At 39.6% G+C, this 19,338-nt stretch overlaps 2 protein-coding genes across 3 annotated transcripts; both read right to left on the bottom strand.

Moving 5' to 3' along the window:
• Nucleotides 1-4: 4 nt before the first annotated feature.
• tmem184ba (transmembrane protein 184ba) lies at nt 5-12,193 on the bottom strand. Of its 2 annotated transcripts, XM_053511058.1 has the most exons (10): nt 11,856-12,193; nt 9,011-9,244; nt 7,902-8,067; nt 4,870-4,960; nt 4,648-4,723; nt 4,452-4,543; nt 3,254-3,423; nt 2,809-3,003; nt 2,446-2,472; nt 5-2,288 (listed from the first exon to the last, which is right to left on the bottom strand). In XM_053511058.1, the coding sequence occupies exons 1-10, from the start codon at nt 11,862-11,864 to the stop codon at nt 2,059-2,061; spliced, it is 1,290 nt and encodes a 429-aa protein (XP_053367033.1). In that variant the 5' UTR covers nt 11,865-12,193; the 3' UTR covers nt 5-2,058. The 2 variants fall into 2 exon arrangements, with proteins under 2 accessions (XP_053367033.1, XP_053367034.1); XM_053511059.1 differs by lacking the exon at nt 2,446-2,472 and having other exon boundaries at nt 7-2,288.
• Nucleotides 12,194-13,509: 1,316 nt separating this feature from the next.
• On the bottom strand, nt 13,510-17,573 carry csnk1e (casein kinase 1, epsilon). Its single transcript, XM_053512313.1, has 11 exons — nt 17,357-17,573; nt 16,556-16,651; nt 16,338-16,448; nt 16,095-16,243; nt 15,713-15,941; nt 15,453-15,623; nt 15,145-15,293; nt 14,851-15,052; nt 14,588-14,724; nt 14,393-14,461; nt 13,510-14,303 (listed from the first exon to the last, which is right to left on the bottom strand). The coding sequence occupies exons 2-10, from the start codon at nt 16,629-16,631 to the stop codon at nt 14,429-14,431; spliced, it is 1,257 nt and encodes a 418-aa protein (XP_053368288.1). The 5' UTR covers nt 16,632-16,651; nt 17,357-17,573; the 3' UTR covers nt 13,510-14,303; nt 14,393-14,428.
• Between the last annotated feature and the right edge of the window lie 1,765 nt (nt 17,574-19,338).

A 19,338-nucleotide genomic window follows, 5' to 3' on the forward strand; every position in this document is an offset into this window, starting at 1 on the left:
AAATCCTTTTTTTATTATTCTGTAGGTACGGCACAAGGAAAAATAGAAGCGTCATCTTTGCAGGAAAATATACAATGGCACATTAAAAATAAAACAAAATTAAAGCATTTGCTTGATCGTACACACTATTGCTCTATCTGTGCTTAAAATATACTTTAGTGTTCAAAAGGGCTGGATAGCCTCAATAGTTTAATTCCTAGTAACAATAATAATTTCTCTAAATCATTCATTCATGAGAGAGGCAATGGATCCGAAGTCCTCTAAAGGCAGGGATACACGCTTACTGAGAAGCCCATCCATCACCAGGCTGGACACACCCGTATTTTCATTCACGCACTCGTTCATGCCTAGAGTTTTCAATAGAGCTCCACCAGCAGGGTTTTTTATTTTATTTTATTTTTTATTTCTCAGGACACCAGGGAAAAATGTAGAGCTACGCCATACAGACACGACGCCAGACTCCGGGTCGGAGCAGAAATCACACTACACCACCGTACCACCTCTCTCAAAATAATGTAACCACTGTGGGTTTAGCTACCTTAGAACAAAGAAAGCTTGTTGTGATTATTTAAATGTAGCGAATGTTTGGATGCCCCCTGGGCGAGTAATTCAAAAGCCTCACATTCCCTTTAGGGCACTGAGCTGGGCTTTAGTGCATTAATGGTAAATATTTCCAAAAATTCGATATTAAATTCCCTTCCCACCCAAAAAAACCCTAACATACTAAAAAGCAAGTACCATAAATACTTAATCAAATACTGGAGCTAGATCATTTCTACTGGCCTCTATTGCACAAATAAGAGCAGAACAGACATCAATATTTCAATCTAACTGTAATAAGCTAAAGATATAACAATGTCCACAACAAGCAGAGTCTAGGCCAGAGAGGTTGTAGTGCTACCATAAGGAAACTGAAATCAAGAAAAAACAACAGAAGTACAGGAAGGAAATATCAACACGGCCCTTAGAAAACACCACAGCAACTAATATGTCCTACTGAGATAAGGTGCTGGTGCCCTCCCACTCTACAAGATCCCGCCCTCTAGTGGCCATCAAGAAAGAACAGGCCTGTTCACCTAGGGTAAGCCTGCTTGTCAAGGATCTATGTAAACTGCCCTAATAAGCATATAAAAAGAAAATTGAAAAAGATAAAATATGTATAGTGTCACTGTTGAGTGTATCATTAAGTCATATCTGAAATGTACTATTAGAAGATTTTGCAGTTTAAGCAACATTTATCTGCATTTTTGTTGTACCCCCAAGCTAACCCAGATAAAGACCTTACCACCAAGAGCACTGGCAGTTCCTTAATGGCTAACACACTACTGTCCCCAATTATAACCTAATATTCCAGTCTGCAGGAATGCCGAACCCGAACCAAGTGCAGGTTTGTCTTAATCTGTAATCTCATTAAACCCAACTGTGACTCCACTCTGTCCCTGATTTATCAATCACAAAAACATGCAACTCACAGCTGCTAAAACAAATGTTATAAGATTTCTGCTGTCAAACCCCTTTTACATCAAATGTAAGCACTGGACATCTTACACAGGGCTGAGCTTAAACAAGGGAGAGGAAGACAAAACCTCAATCCCCTACTGATTACCATCACTTAGATACTTTATGACTTAGATTTATTTATGAGGAGTTTAAATAGTTTGTCATTCCATAACTAAATGCCTTCAGGAAAAAAATATCAATTCAAGTATAAATGTGTAAAAATGCTGATAAGCATTTAAGACAACAAAATAATTCCTAATAATACAGAAAAGGTTACTCTTAAAATAAACTGTTTTCTTAGAAGGCAGAACATACTAAAAGGCTTCTGCAGAAAGGATTTGTTGTTTCAGAACGTCAATAACAACGAAACGATAAGCAGCAATAATTATAATACTCCAACATGTAAATCGTTGGACTAGTTGTCACATGGTCCTGTAATGACATGTCCCCATTATAAACGGCTCGCCTACCAGTTCATCACTGCAGCATAGAGTCTATCCTAGAGACAGAAGAGTAGCTCTACATATATTTGGATAATTTTGGAAGCCTACACAGGTGCTAAAACTCATCATCAGAGCTGAGCAGGAGGGTTTTCTCAGTGTCCTGTGCGCTCATAGAGCTATGGCTACGTGACAGGGGCGGTGCTTTGACTCCTTGTTCCAGAGTGGACTGCTGAGTGTACTGCTGATAAGCTGGAGAGAAGTTATGAATGGCATCCTGGACCATGTCCCCAGGGTTGATGGTCTCCTTCAGACTGCTAGAGATGCTTTTCATAGGTGCTGAACGGCCTGGGACAGACGGAAGGGAAAGAAGAAAAAAGAAAAAAAAAACACATTTTAAAAACGGCTAAGAAACAAAATTTATTAAGTCTAGACGTAATATTAAGAAAGTTAAAAGCAATCATGTTAAAGGCATTTAAGGGTAAAGAGCAAGTGTGTGGCCTACCGAACTGTCCATATGTTGGAAGAGGCCCTTTATGCAGCATGAGGATAGGGAGGAGGAATTGAGGAGAGAACCAAAGGGGATATGGAAATGTAAGGAGCAGGAGATTTAAAAGTAGGGATGGTGAGGCAAGCAGGCAATATTTGAGCGATAGCAAAAAAGGCATGAAAATCATTTTGATGAATGCATGGGAGAGGAACATAAAATGGGAGGACAAAACAAGAGACAGAAGGAAAGTTAAAGGAATAAGTCATTATATTTCTTTATAAGGAAGTCTGGATTAAAGTTGTCTAATCCAGCAACTATGAAAAAAGAGCATGCTTAGACATGTAACGATTATCAGCTGCAAGCTGTGAGGTGCCTCACCATGCGAGTCCAGCCTCTTGTCCATGTACACTTTGTATGTGAAGGCATGGCGCAGGGCCACCGCAGCAAAAAACATCTCAATGCAGATAATGAAGTTCTGATAGCCAGCTGCCACCGTGCCCTCACCAACGGACACCTCGGCAGAGCTAATCTTTGGAATCGCTCCACATTTCTCAAGGATGGCCAGCAGCATACCTGGAAAGATTTTTCGAAAGATCATCAGCTGTTACCGTTTCCGACTACTGCTGGTATCCAATGAGGGGGAGAATCAAATCAAATCAAATCACTTTTATTGTCACATCACGTTACTGGTACACTGGTACAGTACTTGTGAGTGAAATTTTTATGTGCAAGCTTACACAAGCAATAGTGGTGTACAATTATAAGAATAAATATACATATGAATAATACAGTATACACATCAGATGAGACAAATGTGGCTCACCTTGCCAAAAGGAAAGAAAGATGACCGATTTAACCATGAAGAATTTGAGCACAGGGCTGTAGGGGCTGAGCAGGTCTCGGGTGGCAAAGTAGAAGAGGAAGAGAGCGTAGAGGGACAGGCTGACTGAGACGTTGTAGATGATGGTTATGTACAGATACCCGCTGGCCACACTGTTAGGAAAAATAACCAGGCAATCAAATACTTTTATTATTACAGATGATAATGGTAATAACTATTAGTATGTTAAAAAACAGTACATTTTTTCACAATTGGTATGATAAATGATGATAAAAAAAGTCTGTAATTTTACAGTCATCTTTTTTTTTTTTTTTTTTTTACAAATCTATAGTACCATAGTCTTGAGCAACATCTTATTTGATAATAAATTAAATTATGTAGATTAAACTAAAGAAATTGGACAAACATTTCTATAAAAGGCTACAAAGTGCCAAAAAATACCATTTAAAAAATCTCAGCAGCGACCTCATTTCCCTTCTTGCCTGTTCCAACCACTCAACATTCAGCATCACCAGTATACTAATCACCAGCTTGCTCATCTGTCATCATCTGCACCTGTTTCTTACTGGTTCATGCCTTAAGTTAAATAGATTTTATGATCATAGATCACTGTGTGGCTTAACTAGTAAAAAACATTTCTTAGAACCTTAGTCAGATACAGGGAGAATCAACAAAGTCCTTCAGGAAGCCTGAAAAACTATTCCTCAAGACTAAGTTTGGAAGCAAAATATGAAGAAATGAGGGGTGGCTCAATACTTTTGCACAGTACGTTAGTCTGTATAATGTTTTTTATATATATATATATATATATATATATATATATATATATATATATATATATATATAAAGTCAATTGAATAATCTTAATACATTTAATATAATGATAAAGACAATTAAAACATTTTTAAAAAAAATGGCCACTCATGTTTGAATGCAACAGAGATCAAATAAATTAAAACTGCAAACAAAAATGTAGCTTATTTTATACAAATTAATTAATTTAATTTTATTTATATAGCACCTTTAACAATGGTCATTGTCGAAAAGCATTTTATACATAATCAAATTAATAACACCGTAAACAGCATTCAATTAATTGTGGAATTAAGAAATATATGACAGATTTATTCAACTGTACTTTTTCCTGTTTTAGATTTCATTTTTAAAGAGGAAGACATACTTAAAATCTCCATCACGATATTTTCCAAAGGCTTGCAGGATGACTGTGATGACTGCCATCAGGGGCTTCACCACACAGAACTGAAGGGTGGCCTGGAGAGGAAACAAAAAAAGGTAGAGTCGATTCGAAGTGTCATTTCAGATTTAAACAAAAAAGCATGATAATGAAATGTAAGAGAAATAAATTATTATTTTACCTGCTTACAAAATCTGAGAAAGCCAATAGAATAGGTTTTACCCCAAAGGCAGCAAGTCCCATAGACACAACTGGACCTTCACACAGCAATAAAAAAATAAAAATAAAAAAAAGGTACATATGAGAAACATGGACCTGAGGTTGTAGATAAATAGCTGACTTTTTTTTTTGTCTCCTAACACTTATTAATGAGAAATAATCTCAGAAGAAATACAGAACTTACTCGATGGGCTTCCCTCTGATTTCAGACATGATGGCACTCTCACCTCCCAGGTACTCGTAACAAAGGCTCAGGAAGTTATAGATCACAAACGCTGGATAAGAACCAAAACCAACACCAAACAAAAAAAAGAAACATGTTAAATTAATGACATGTTAAATCAAACTTTAAATATAAAATTATAAGTACTTTTTGTTGTTAATCTTTCAACTGCTCAAAACAATTTAGCACAAGTTTTACGCTGGATGCCCTTCTTGATACAAACCCCCCCCGCAATGTATCCAGGCTTGAAACCAGCACTGCATCCAGTGGTTGGGGTTCACCATATATATATTTTTTTTTATTAAATAACATCAAATAAAAGCAAGACTTCAGTTATAACTAATTTGGCCAAATGTTGTATTTATTTCTAGTAGGAATAAATCCCAAAGAAGTCACAAAGCTTTGTAGCACATAGGCTAGCTAGCTAGCTCATTTTAATGTGCACTTTGCTTCCTTATTCCTAAATTTATATTTAAAGTTATATTCCTAAAAAGTATTCCTTTCCTTGCCAAGGTTGCACAATATTTTGACCTTTTAATTTTATATGCCAAATACAGATGAGCAGAGTGATACAAACAGCGGGTTGAACAATCACACACAGAGCACCATTCGACCAATTAAGTTAGTGGACAAAACATCAAAATGTTAGTATTCTTCCTGAATTCATTTCTTATATCCTATATAAAATGGGGGCAGTGGTGGTTCGGGCTTTCACTGCTGGATTGCTAATGTCAGGCCCGTAGGCAAGAGCATTAACCCTGTGCCCATACAAAATAATTCTGCCATCGGCGGTCCCTAAGCCCAATGTACTCAACAGCACAGGAAAGACAAAAGAATGACTGAATGACTAGACAAACAGATAGATGCTATGTACACAGTCATTACATAAAACACAATCATTGTGTTAATTTTAATGTGTACAATCCATCCAACAATCTGAATTGAGCCTGCAAACTTTATACATAAGGAATTGAATGTAACGTTTACAACTTTTAATGTAAACAGGCCTCTCAGACACTGCTAAGAATATTGGCATGATTTGACATGAGGTGTTCTTTGCATCTGATGACATAACAGGCCAGGGCCTGCAGATGCATCATTCATAGCTTTAGGAGAACACGACTGTTCCTAAGCACAGAAACTGTTTAGAGTCTCACACAAACTCTGGTGATTTCCAGGCGTAAAAATGCTTTAATTCTTTACTTGCTGGTGTTCCTTCAAATGCTAGATTTCCTGTACATTCTACATTCACAGGGCTATAACCTTAACCAGCCTTTCTCGTTAGGACACATTCTCTGCTAACTAAGCTTTAGCAGCCACTACACAATATAGTGTACTGTATGTACCTTAACTCAGGACCGCACACCTGTGACACAACTTGAGTCTTTAACCTCTGGCATGTCCTTCTCTGTTATCTGAGCATGGTTGTAAGATGAGCACACTCTGAAGAAGTGTCATGGTGGCATGAACTTTACCCTCCAATCCTAACCACGTCTCCTTTCCTTCCATAAAAGACCTGCCTCTTTAGACAATGTCTAGACTAGCACTTGACTCGTTTTCTTTGCATCAACTATTCGTTAATTTTCCGAACTTACTTCTGTTTCTTATTTACACACGAACTCTTTCTGCTTCTAAATAAATCAGTCAAATCATCTCCCTTGTCCAAACTAGTATCAGTTGTCCAGATTATGAAATCCTTGTTTTTATATTTGCTCTGACATACAAGAAAATGTAAATGGAAATTCAACTTTTGAAAACATTGTGAGAATTATAAATATTAAATATAATACTTTCAACTAGTTAACAAGCATGTTAACTGAAATTACAGTGGAACAAATAAATGTGACCTGCTCTGAAGCTCACTGCATCTGTACGAAGCCTAATAAAGGACAAGACAGGAAGCCATATGGGAAGTCCATGCCGTAAACGTACTGTGGTACTCATCACACCCTCCTCATGGGTTTAATCTGTCCATATCTCATGGTCTGTCGACCAGTTGGTGAGCGTTTGTGTGTGGGTGGGGGGTGAGTGTTGCTCTATATATAGCAGAAACGCTGCAGGAACAAAGCTGTTTGGTGTGGCTGTCTGGTGAAGCTGCAGTACGGAACAGCTGAAAGGCTTGTGGATGCAGACATCACCTTTGCAGTTACACCCAGCCTGTGCTCACCCCTACAGTAGCTAGCCTTCTGCTCTGCTAATACAATACATGATTCTCTTAATCATTAGAGAGAAAGCAGATGTGACTGGTGATGTATTTATTTTGATAAAAAGATATTATGGACAGCAAATAACCACCCTTCCCTTGACTGTATAACACATGCCTGGACCAGAACAACTACACAACTTAACCGGCAACAGAAATACTGCCCTGTCCTGACTGGATAGAGACTTTGGTTTTTCTTAACTTTACTTTGCCTAATATAACAAATTTTTATAATTACATTCAAGACAGCAGAAGCATTTAATAAAGTTTTTGGACCATAATTTTAATAATTATTCAAGTGCTTCTGGGTTATGTATGCTCTAAGACTAGTCCAGCCCCGCGTAGTGTTTTTCTTGCTGTAGCACACCTGATCCAACACTGGAAGGGGTTGTTAATTACCAGATGAGTCACCTGGTAATGCAAAAAAAAATTAAATAAAAATACTACAGGGTAGAGACAAGTCCAGGACAAAACCTCAGGACATAAATCACGGGTCTATAATTTCTACCTACTAGCCCATTTACTAATAAAGACGCAGATTGACGCTGATCATAGGTCAAATTTCCTCGTTTATCCCTAAGCTGCGTTTTTCTGTCGCTTCTTAATAAAAGCTAGACCAACACTGTTGCCATGCAACAAGCAGCACTCCCAAAGTAATCCCTGGAGATGAGTGCACTGAGACTGAGAACAAATACGAGGGCCTCAGAGACATAGCTGTGGAAATCCATGCGTGCTATGGACTTCGAAGCTTGTTGCCATTTACACTGCAGTTAGCACAAGGCGACGTTACCTTCATAGCAGTCTCTCACTGTGTCGAAATAGACGTAGTACTGATCGTTGGTGAAGAAGAGAAGGCTGAGCCATGAGTCAAAAGCATAGATGGGAACGATGAAAAGGATGCGCACTATGTGTCTCTGCTCGTTCGGTGAACTGTAATAGCGCAAGTGCATGTAGATCTGAAAGGTGTGGGGGAGGGGGGGGGGGACAAATAAACAAAGGAAAAAAAAAAAAACAGTACAGTAATTCAAATTTTTAAGAGACAAGTAAATTTAAAGCTATAGACGTTATGACTAACTGTTTTCAGGAGCTGACCACTGCACATTTTTCAACACATTTATCTGTCTTAAATACAGAAGGTTTTTTATTTAATAACAAGGCTTGATTTCTTCTGTTGTTAGCAGTTTTATGTAATGGTAATGAGAGAAGCTTAGAGCGGTTTCACATTAGGCACAATTGGTCTGTATCGTGCCCAGGAATGATCCACCACCCTCTCTTCTCACTCCACCGCTGGCCAGCGTTGACATTATTTTTGCGCTCCGTTCTCAGGTACACTTGCATATTTACACTCGATACAGCAGGTGGCAGTATGCACCTACATATTTTGTGAGCTACCATTAAACACAAGAGAAGAATAGAACAAACAAGTTAACCTTCATGCTACACTCTCATGTATCTCCCCACTTCCCATTAGCTATCGCTGTGTGGAATAGAGGATGAGGTTGGCGCGTGCTACACACACTGAGATTTCAAAGGAGACAGCACTGATAATGTCGCATCTAAGCTTCCATTCTCAGGTACAATCAGCTTCCTTGTTCGATTCGATCTGTGCCCAAGAACACTGTATCGTTCTTGAGACCGCCTTTTCCAGTGGACTTGCCAAGGTTCCAGAAAGAGGAACGATTGTGTTCTCACTGATCAAAATAAACAAAACTTTGGGGTCAAGTGTTTTCCTGATCCTGGGACGCTAATGTGAAAATGCCCTTAGACACTCAGCTGGGAATCAAGCTTCCTGATTACAATGAAAAGACCCTGATCATATCTTGCCATTCACACATGTATTTCTGTGTTTAATGAAAAAGGCTATCCTTTTTTTATGTAAGCCGTGATGCAGGTTTGTACCTGGTGGCAGGTAAACAATAATGCTGTCCACACAAAGAAGCCGGACACAGCCTGAGCTGTGGTGGTCATGAGGAAAATTGGCTGGTCAGCAGTGCGGAGTGGAGCCTCAGGGAGCCATGAGATGTTGGGCCCAGTAGGGGACACTGTTGCTGGAGATCTTGGAACCATTGCAGCTACTGAAGCCTCGCCAAACTGCTCTGACAAAGGCACGTCACGTCTCCAGAGCCTGGGGCTCTGAAAAGGAATCAGGAAGAACCATTTTCACATACAGATCATTACACTTTCAAAAAAGACTATTAGCAAATTTTTTTATACCAATTCCTTTTTATATCAGTTTAGATGAATACATTGACAGATTTATTGCTCACTTAAATCCAGGAGGTTAGAGAAAGGATTCAGGATAACAAAAGAACATTTAGTCCCACACCCTCATCCACTTTACAGTCAATCTGAAATGCGTCCCTCAGGCAGGTGACTCAGGTAACAAAGCTCTTTTAAGATTACCTTCCAAAGCCCTACAACATCTTACAATATACACCAGTCAGCCATAACATTAAAACCACCTGGCTACTATTGTGCCAGTCCTCTGAAGGTGTTCTGTGGTATATGGCACTAAGACATTAGCATTTGTAAGTTTGGGCTTCTATGGATGGAACTTGTTTGTTCAGCACATTCCACAGACACTTCATCAGATTAAAACCCAGGGAATTTGGACAGTGAGTCAACACCTTGAACTTGAAGTTACTCTAATCATGTAATAGGGCACATTATCCTGTTGAAAAACACCATTAATAAATAATGTGGCATTGAAGGGGTCTACTCAACCTGCAACAATGTGTAGGTAAGTTTTAGAGTAACATCCACATGAAAGTTAGGACCCATTGTTTCTGAGCAGAACATTGCTTAAAGCATCACACTGCCTCCGCCAGTTTGTCTGCTTCCTGTAGTGCCATCTCTTCCCCTAGGTAATTTATGCAACACACCTGGCTATCCACATAATACTGTATACAAGAAAACATGATTCATCAAACCAGGTCAGTCTCTTACACTGCTCCACAGTCCAGTTTTGTTTGTAATATGCCAACTTTATTCACTTTCAGCAGTGGACATGAGTCAGCATGGGCACTCTGACCAAAAGACCTGCCATTTTGAAATGGAGATACTCTGACCCGTTCTAGTTATCACAATTTGGTCCTTGTTCAGATCCTTGTGCTTGCCCACTGTTCCTACTTCCAACACATGAACCACTGTAACTGAATAACTGATATTGACTTCAGCCATCAGTGGTTTTAATGTTGTAGCTGATTGATTCAGATTGCAACTACAAACATACAAAATACTATAATAATAATAATATCTTATTCACTATTAGATGCTAACCTTTCATTGTTTCTTCTATTTACAGTATATACCGATTTGTGCATGTGATATTTTACAGTGCGGCTAAAGATTTATTTTCATAGTTATACAGATAGTTATACGTATTTCATAGTTATACGGTAGAACAGTATTTAACCAGAGAGTCACAGTGATGCAGGGGTGTGATGCTGACACCTCACAGCTCTAAGGTTCATGGAAAGACAGGTGCACAACTGTGCATCTTCTCCTGTGTGTTGACCATGACAAGGAGGTTACTTAAGAGGAATGAATACATTGAGCTGTATTGAGTTTAGGTTTTTTTGATTAGGCCAAAGAGGTGCTGATGTGCTATTACAGTACATTTACATTTACAAAGCTACTTATTAAAGTGCTTTGAAGTTTGGATACATTGGATATAGCCTTACACTAAGTTACTTATACAAGGAGGGGGGGGATAACCCAAATATCTAATAAAGAAATATTCTTTAGTCGTCGAATTAAAGATTGCCAGTGACTCGGCTGTACGGTCATCTAGAGAAAGTTTAGTCCACCACCTAGGTGCAAGAAACTTGATGCAGGTCTTTCGATGGTGGGGTCAGTCGAGCCGTGCTGGAAGATCTGAGGGAATGTGGTGCAGTGTGGGGTGTGATAAGTGCTTCCTGTAGGCAAGCATCCTGTTTTGAATAGGTAGTACAAGATAAATATTGTGTTGTAAAATAAGCTCTGGGTAGACTATATGTATAGTAGAATGTAAGGAGCTAGGGAAAGAAATAGAAAAAAACCCAAAACATGCCACATGCTGGACGAAGAGGGTAGGTTTAAACGGATCTGCCTGCCTGGACTGGTGACCGGAAGTGGGCGGGGGTTGAAAATAGGACTATCGTGGGCATGAGCTCGTTCTGCGTCACTTAGCAACCTTTCGATTTTTTTTTGCATACGTAACCACGCAAATCTCAGCGCTTCACTACTGAGCGTCACGCGCGCTATTTAGAGCGACACGTCCGAGCGCAATTAAGTGACGCAAAGTAACTGACAGAAAGATAGAGCTGTAATGCAAACAATAAGAGCATCAGGATCAACAGTCGGTTAACAAACACAGGTCAGGTGTTCACTGATACACCAATAAAGGGGAGTCTTTAACACACAGTCGCGAACATTTAGCGAACTTGGACTAAGCGTTTCAATTTAACGCTGCTCACAAAATTACATAAAAAAACATTTCCCAATAAATAACTTGTTTTATTATTCAGTGAAAGTCATAAATCCGAGTCAACAATCACGAAGTCATTATGCGACTTTACGTTGTCCTCTAACTGTTAAAATAAATACATCGTTTATAACCTGAACAATTACTAATAATGATAAAAGACAGACAGTACTACAGAGGAGTTTTACAGGTCACCCGAAGCTCAGCTTGGTCTCTGTTAGGAACGCCAAAGCTAACTCAACACCAGTAAAACATCAGTATTAGATTTATCCCACTTACCAAATGCATGAATGCTGTTTGAAAAGAAAGAAGCAGCAGATCAGTCAGGGCCTAAACTCCTGGAAGCCATCACCGTGGCCCGTCATCCATGTTTATCTTCCCACTGACACTGAGACAGAACTCGGCTCACTAACTAAACAACTGACTTGTTATACTAACTAACTACCTGACTCGCCACCCGACTCCTCCAAAGCGCCATAAAAAAAAAAACACCACGACAGCCCACTGTTAAACTAAATGGTACAATTAGTATTCTCCAGGTGCAGTATAAGAGCTTTAAAGACAGGCGCTGTGGTGAGGATGAACACCGCTAAACGGAGGTAAAGAGCTGAAGTGGCAGTGCGCTGAAGCCGGAGAGCCAGCGAGTCAACTCTCAAGGGTTGCCAGATTGGGTTGGTTTTTACTATGTCGTCGATTCTCAGCCCACCCCCAAAGAACACCCATATATTTCACATGAAATGTAAAGATGACAAGGATTAATACATATGAAAAATACCAAAACAATAGTTTTCCCTTAATTTGTTTAAAATAGAGCAGACTGTGTTCTTTACGTGCACATTTTCGCAGTCAAAATCTAAACAAAAGCAACAACAGATAAAATACAGTCAAATCTGGCAACACTAAATGCCTTCTGTACGTTTCAAAATGGCTGACCTCCTGTCCACTCTTCAAGATAAAAGTAATAACTGTGGCGCAGGCGTTCCCAGATTGCACGTAGGTACCCCACTTCCGTCGCCTGATATATATATATATATATATATATATATATATATATATATATATATATATATATATATATATATATATATATATATATATATATATATGTGTGTGTGTGTGTGTGTGTATGCCCTGTGTTGGATGTTCAGTATGTACCCCACTTCGCTGGCACACACACACACACACACACACACACTACTGACATTTTGGGAACCCAATTAACCTAATCTACATATCTTTGGATTGTGGGAGGAAACTGGAGTTTCCGGAGAAAACCCACCAAGCACAGGGAGACCTACACACAGACCTAAGATGGGAATCAAACCCTCAGACCACGGTACTAATCACTATGCCACTGTGCCGCCATCCATACCATCTGAGTCACTCAAATAAAATGTATACACACTTCAGGAAAAAGAAAAACTTGTTTAAATAGTTTGATACTAAATCTATTGCTATAGGTTATATATTGATAAATATGATGATAATATAAACATATGAATATGATATTATTACAATAATATAATATTTTGAATATATTAAGATAATATACATCATACTATTTTTCTTTTTCTGAAGTCTGTATGCACTTTTTTTGGCTGACTCTGTATATCGGGGTCAAAAATGACCAATTAACAGCACCGCAGATTAGAGTGATTATGAAGGCTTTACAGAGGATAAGTACAGTAGCAGATACATCTCAATATCAACTGTTCATTATTAACCATTCAACTGAGATTATTGCATATTTCGGATGACTTTAACATTGTAAAGATGGGAAAAATAAAAATCAGGAAAGACCAAGGAATTAGAAAACTTCTGACTCGTGATATATACACACACACATGCTCACGCTCACACACCAATGTTTCTTTCTTTTTTTTTTTTTTTTAGAGCCACACACATTCACATAGTCTGTGACATTATTGGACATATTCATTTATTTATAAATCAGGGTACCATGGCTAAACATGCCATTACAGAATTCTCTAGATTAAATCTTGTAATATATGGCATGGGAGTCTATGGATTTGACATATACATAGGCCAGCAGGAATGCTTGAGCTGTCATTTACGTTTTTAGGTTGGCTAACACAAACCTCTGGTCAGGATCACATCTTTGTTAAATTTCAGTGTTGTCCATGCTATAGAGTAACAGAACTTTTCTTTAGTGTCTTATTTTGCAGTTAGTCCAATTTTTATCTAATTTAGCAAAAACATTTAAATTTAATATCAATGTTGATATATGTTCAAACATAAAAATAATGTTTTTCACTATACCAACTACATCAGCATGTATGACAACATATAACACCTTTGTTTTGCATTTAAAGTGAGTGTGCAAGCGATACATTTATTTGGACTCACACTTAATAAACAATCAATTTTTACATTACAATCTAAGAAGTTATTCCATGTTTTCCAATATCTGTATGTCGGACCAACAGGAACAACAGTCATGTTGTGGGCAAAAAGTCCTTAATTCCGGTAATTCCTTCTGAAACGTGTGATCCAAATGTCCATAGTCGAATCACACCTCTTCATTAATTGTGCCTTGTCGTCTAAATACCCAGAAAACTTCAGCACTTCAGAGGAGTCATGTTGTGACCCTCTTGTCCAATGCAGCACGATGTTTACTGACATTCTCCCCTACTTCTGTTTCTCCGCACAACTGACTTATATAGAAAGATGAATACAAAGGCCTTAGGGGAGTTGTTTGTTGAAATCCTAATGAATTAAAGAGATAACAGAACATTTTAAGTTAACTGAAAACTCTACTCTTATGGGCAACGCAGTTGCAATAAAAAAAGACTTACCTCCTGAAAAAGAATAAATAACAGAAGTTGCCAAGCTCATTTTCCCATATGCTCAAATGGCACACTGACCTGAGGATGAAACAAAATATTGCAAAATATGAGCAATGTTAAAAGAAAAGGAATAAATAAATAATTAAAAAAACTAAGATAAGCACAGCAGGGCAAATACAAATACAGCAGCCCAGGTGTGCGTACCTGTGGGGGGGTAATGCGAATCTGATCATGGCGCAGTGGGAGATCAGGAGATGCGTTGGCAGGAGCCCCCCGATGGAGACGCAAGCACACTCTCCTCTCTCGCTCAGCTCCTCGCCCTGCTCTGGGAGATGCATTCCCTGAGAAACAACATGTCACACATTACTGTAACCTGACACAGCTCTATAGGTGACACCTACACTCTAAGACAATCTACTCTGTAGAAACCTCTTTCAAAAATGGTTTCAGCTAATGTCACAGCTCACCAGACTGTGGAACCCGTGGAGCAGGTGCAGAGCCAGTTGGGTCTGGACCGTTGCGGACTCTGTTAGGAGCTGGAAGGTTCGGGCCAGAGGGCAGTGCACGTGCTGCAGAACCCTGAGGACCCCCAGTGGGCCTCTCGTCTCTCTCTTCTCCCTCTCCTCCTCTTTGCTCCTTCTCTTTCTCATCTGCTGTCCTACTGGATCCCTGTTGCAGTCAGAGGCAAACATAGGGGAATCAACAACAAATGTCTAGGGTAAAAATTATTTCTATAACAGTGGGCAGGAAGAAAAACATACAAATTTTAACATGTTCCAGTCAAACACATAGTCGTAGGAGAAACCCTGTCTGTGGAACAGATTTCTGAACAGCTGTCTCAGATAGGAGTAATCAGGTTTGTCATCAAATCGCAGTGAGCGGCAGAAGTTCATGTATGTGGAGAATTCAGCTGCAAACAGAGTTAAAGGAAAAGAGCAATGGCCATTAGAAAATCAACAGTAACAAGAAAGATGGATCCTCATGAACTCATACAATGAATGACATGAAAGTAAATGAATTGTCAGTAGGAGGAAATCATGTATAATTCAGTTGCTGTTCCTCTACTCACATGGATAGCCCTCGCAAAGCACTTCAATAGGAGTTGACATCTTCTTCTCACTAATCCGTTCATATTTCTGTCGTTTCGTGGCAGCTTTAAGACCCTGCCAAGGCAGTGAGCCCAAATTAAAGTACATGAGCACATAGCCAAGAGACTCCAGGTCATCCCGCCGAGACTGCTCTATGGGAACAGATAAGACATGTACACAAAAGCCCTAAGCAACAACCCATGTCTGCAGTGTTGTATCTAACACCCTATTTCACTCTTACCAATGCCCAGATGTGTGTTAATGGAGGCATAGCGGGCAGTGCCAGTCAGGTTTTTATTCTCCCGGTAAGGAATGTGCTGATGCGTACGAGCATCACGGTACTTCTTGGCCAAACCAAAATCAATGATGTACACAAGGTTGCCCTTCTTGCCAAGCCCCATCAAGAAGTTGTCAGGTTTGATGTCTCTGTGAATGAAGTTCTTTGAGTGGATGTACTCAATGCGGCTGATCTGCAGGGAAGAAGTGAAGACCAATATATATAAACAGGAAATTCAAAAAAGAACAGTGTTCAAAAGCAAGTAGTTTATGACAGTATAATGAAAACCAAAGCAGAAAGAGATTTTTCATGTAAACTCATGTTCTGATTGCATCCATCCCATTACCATCTGGTCAGCAAGTAACAGCACAGTCTTAAGGCTAAATTTCCTTGAGCAGAAGTTGAACAGGTCTTCCAGACTTGGACCCAGGAGCTCCATCACCATCACGTTGTAGTCACCCTCGGCACCACACCACTTGATCGACGGAATTCCGACTACACACACAGGTAAAAAGACAAACATAGATTAACGGATCTTTTACGTTATTTATTTGGATATATCTTTATAAAAGGTCTGTTCTAGCTTCACCTCCTCCCTGCATCATCTTGTAGAATTTGCTCTCTATATGAAGCTGGGGATGCTTAGTCTTGACACTTTCTAGTTTGATGGCAACCTCTTCTCCTGAAGTAATATTGGCACCTGCAAAAAAGTGATGAGGCAAACTGAGTTATAGACAGATTCAGCTAAGGAGAAGAGCAAAGCATTTGTGTGGTCTGCTTTCAAACACGTTCAAAGAAGCTACTCACCAAGATAGATGTCCCCAAAAGAGCCACTTCCAATCTTCCGCCCAAGGCGGTACTTGTTTCCAACACGTAGCTCCATGACTTTGTTCTAAAAGTTGTCTGGGAATGAGCAAAAAATTAGTGCCACACTGGGGAAATTGTCACATCCCTTGGACAGATTTATTAGCAAGCTACCGGAGACTACAGCATGCGGAGCCGGATTACAGAACAGAATGGTACACGGTAATAGTACATCATTCTGTGCACAAGCCACTAGCTGTGCCAACTGACATAAACCTCTTCTGTAATCTTTCAGAGAAAACGCATGAATCGCTGACATGCACTGGGAGCTCTCCAGTACAGTAAAGCAAACCTGACTTTGATTTATGGTCAGGATCGATGGCAGGCTAGTACTGAACTACTTGCAGTGAGAATCATCTGATCAAGTCTAGGCAATACCAGCAATGCTATCTATAATACGCATATGCAATTGGTTACCAAGCTCATTTGGTAAGATCGAGGCCGTGAAAACGGAGGTTCCTATTGCAAAAACTACGTTCGCCCATCGCTGGCATGCTTTCACAAATCGAGAAAGAGCAGCAGGCCACGGTGGAGAGGAACACGACGGATTTGGTTGCAGCCGCACCCTGTAGAGATCATGACTCCGGAGCAACCGCATAGCGCGCAGTGGACACGGCTTCCATCCACCCGCAAGCAAAAGCACACACACACACACACACAAAGAAGAAGAAGAACAACCCGTCATGCTACACACACGTACACGCACACACGTCCCGCTTTGACCTTATATGAGTCCCACCCTACCTGATCCGAGGGCGAGGACAAAGCGGCGCAGGCGGACGGCTTCGCGAGGCAGGACCCTGGACAGCGAAGGCAGCACGAGCCGTTTCACGAGTCTCATTCCAGACGCAGAGTAGAAAACGATCCTGCTCTTTCAGTAGGAATTCCCAAATCCTCGATTTCTAGCGCTCGCGCTGACCTACTTGCGTTAGCAAAGCTACCACCCTCCCCTTGTTTGTATCGCAGCGCACTTGTGACAGAAAATGATGTCATTCATAAACTACCGGAAGGACCCGGATCACTTCAAGGGGCCGCACGATGGAAACACTCGGTACTGGAGAGGCCTGGGAATATATATATATATATATATATATATATATATATATACACACACATATATATCATTACCTTTAACTAACCATTGATGTAAAAAATTACGTAACCAGGTAACCTTGCATAATACAGACTTACATATACTGTACATATGCACACACACACACACACACACACACAATACCAGTCAAAGCTTTAGTAACAAGTTTGGATTTATTTTCATATTTTCATCATTCTAGAACAGTACCAACAATAATTAACAAAAATTATGAAATACATGTAACATGGAATTTTGATAAGTAACAACAACAATAACAACAAGTAAAAACAACAGGCAGTTGTTATGAAGGTCAGCTGCTCTGTCAAAACCCATCAAGCACCATGATGAAACTGGCTCTCATGAAGGCCAACCCAGAAAAGCAAGAGCAAAACTTACCTCTGCTTAGAGTTACCAGCCTCAAAAATCCCTAATTAACAGCACCTCAGATTAGGGCCGTTATGAAGGCTTTACAGCACACAAGTAGAGACACATCTCGATATCAACTGTTCAAAGCAGATTACTACATATTTTGGACGCCTTCAGCATTACTTTACAATGTAGAAATAAATAAATATGGTAATATATGCATAAGGAGGAATTTATGTAGCGTCAATAATTTAATTTAAAAAGTTTGCTTTTACAATCTAAAATCATTTTGAGCTGAAACATCTACTTAATGAGATCATTTTTACAGTTATTTAGAGTTAGCCTTGATAAATACATTTGAATACAAAATAGTACATTTAATAGTGAAATATTGCAGTTTAAATTATATCAAAATAACTGCAATGTATTTTTTAAATCATCCATAATAGCAGCCTTCAGCTCATCTTTATTGTTTGGTCAGTCGTTTCTAATCCTCATCTTGAAAATAACTCAAAGGTTCTCTGGTGTTGAGGTCAGGTAAATTGGCTAGCCAGTTAAACGCAATAATATCATGGTCATCGAACCAGTTAACAGTAGTTGTGGCACTGTGGGCAGGTGTTAATTCTTGCTAGAAAAGGAAAGTTGGCATCTCCATAAAGCTTGTCAGCAGACAAAATTATGAAGTGCTGTAAAATCATCTCAGAGATAGCTGCATTGACTTTCAACTTCAAAAAACATTGTGGACCAACAGCAGCAGATGGCATTGTTTTTTAAAAGAAAAGGCCCTTGAAGGAGTTCTGGAAGGCCAGTGTTTCAGCAGTGGTGATGTAGTCGCAAGCAGTGCGATCTCTGGCGTACTGAGAAAACTTTGATGGTATCCAAGCACTAGTGAAATGCTGTGATAAGTACCTTACTGCTGTAGGGGATTATACAGAGCCATAAAGGCAGTTCTTACTCTCATAACTGCGCTCTGCTATCCTGCACAATAGGAAGTCTGTTCAACTAGAATACCCTTCATCCAAAAATCATCCATAACATTTAAATGCAAACATTATGCCCAATATTGTGTAGGTTTCTTATGTGCCGACAGGACCGCTGGGGGTGTGCTGTGGGGTCTGGCACTGGGACGTTAGCGGCATGGCCTCATACATAGCAAGCTGTGATACACTAGTGTTCTAATAACTTTCTATTGTGGTCAGCATTGACTTTTTATAAGCAGGGGTAACTCACTAGGTAAGGTGTTGGACTACTCATTGAAAGGTCACAG

Source organism: Clarias gariepinus, chromosome 14, assembly GCF_024256425.1.
Source record: "Clarias gariepinus isolate MV-2021 ecotype Netherlands chromosome 14, CGAR_prim_01v2, whole genome shotgun sequence".
Taxonomy (NCBI): Eukaryota; Metazoa; Chordata; class Actinopteri; order Siluriformes; family Clariidae; genus Clarias; species Clarias gariepinus.

What these genes read in the sequence shown, in the direction of transcription:
- tmem184ba (XM_053511058.1), bottom strand. An exon ending in AGTGAGAGACTGCTATGAAG is followed by an intron (nt 4,961 to 7,901) that starts GTAACGTCGCCT and finishes GTTCTTATCCAG; the next exon opens with CGTTTGTGATCTATAACTTC. An exon ending in TTCTCAGATTTTGTAAGCAG is followed by an intron (nt 4,544 to 4,647) that starts GTAAAATAATAA and finishes TTTCCTCTCCAG; the next exon opens with GCCACCCTTCAGTTCTGTGT.
- csnk1e (XM_053512313.1), bottom strand. Translation starts at nt 16,631, where the DNA reads ATGGAGCTACGTGTTGGAAACAAGTACCGCCTTGGGCGGAAGATTGGA. An exon ending in TAACACACATCTGGGCATTG is followed by an intron (nt 15,624 to 15,712) that starts GTAAGAGTGAAA and finishes CTGTTCCCATAG; the next exon opens with AGCAGTCTCGGCGGGATGAC. An exon ending in TCCACGGGTTCCACAGTCTG is followed by an intron (nt 14,725 to 14,850) that starts GTGAGCTGTGAC and finishes GTTGTTTCTCAG; the next exon opens with GGAATGCATCTCCCAGAGCA.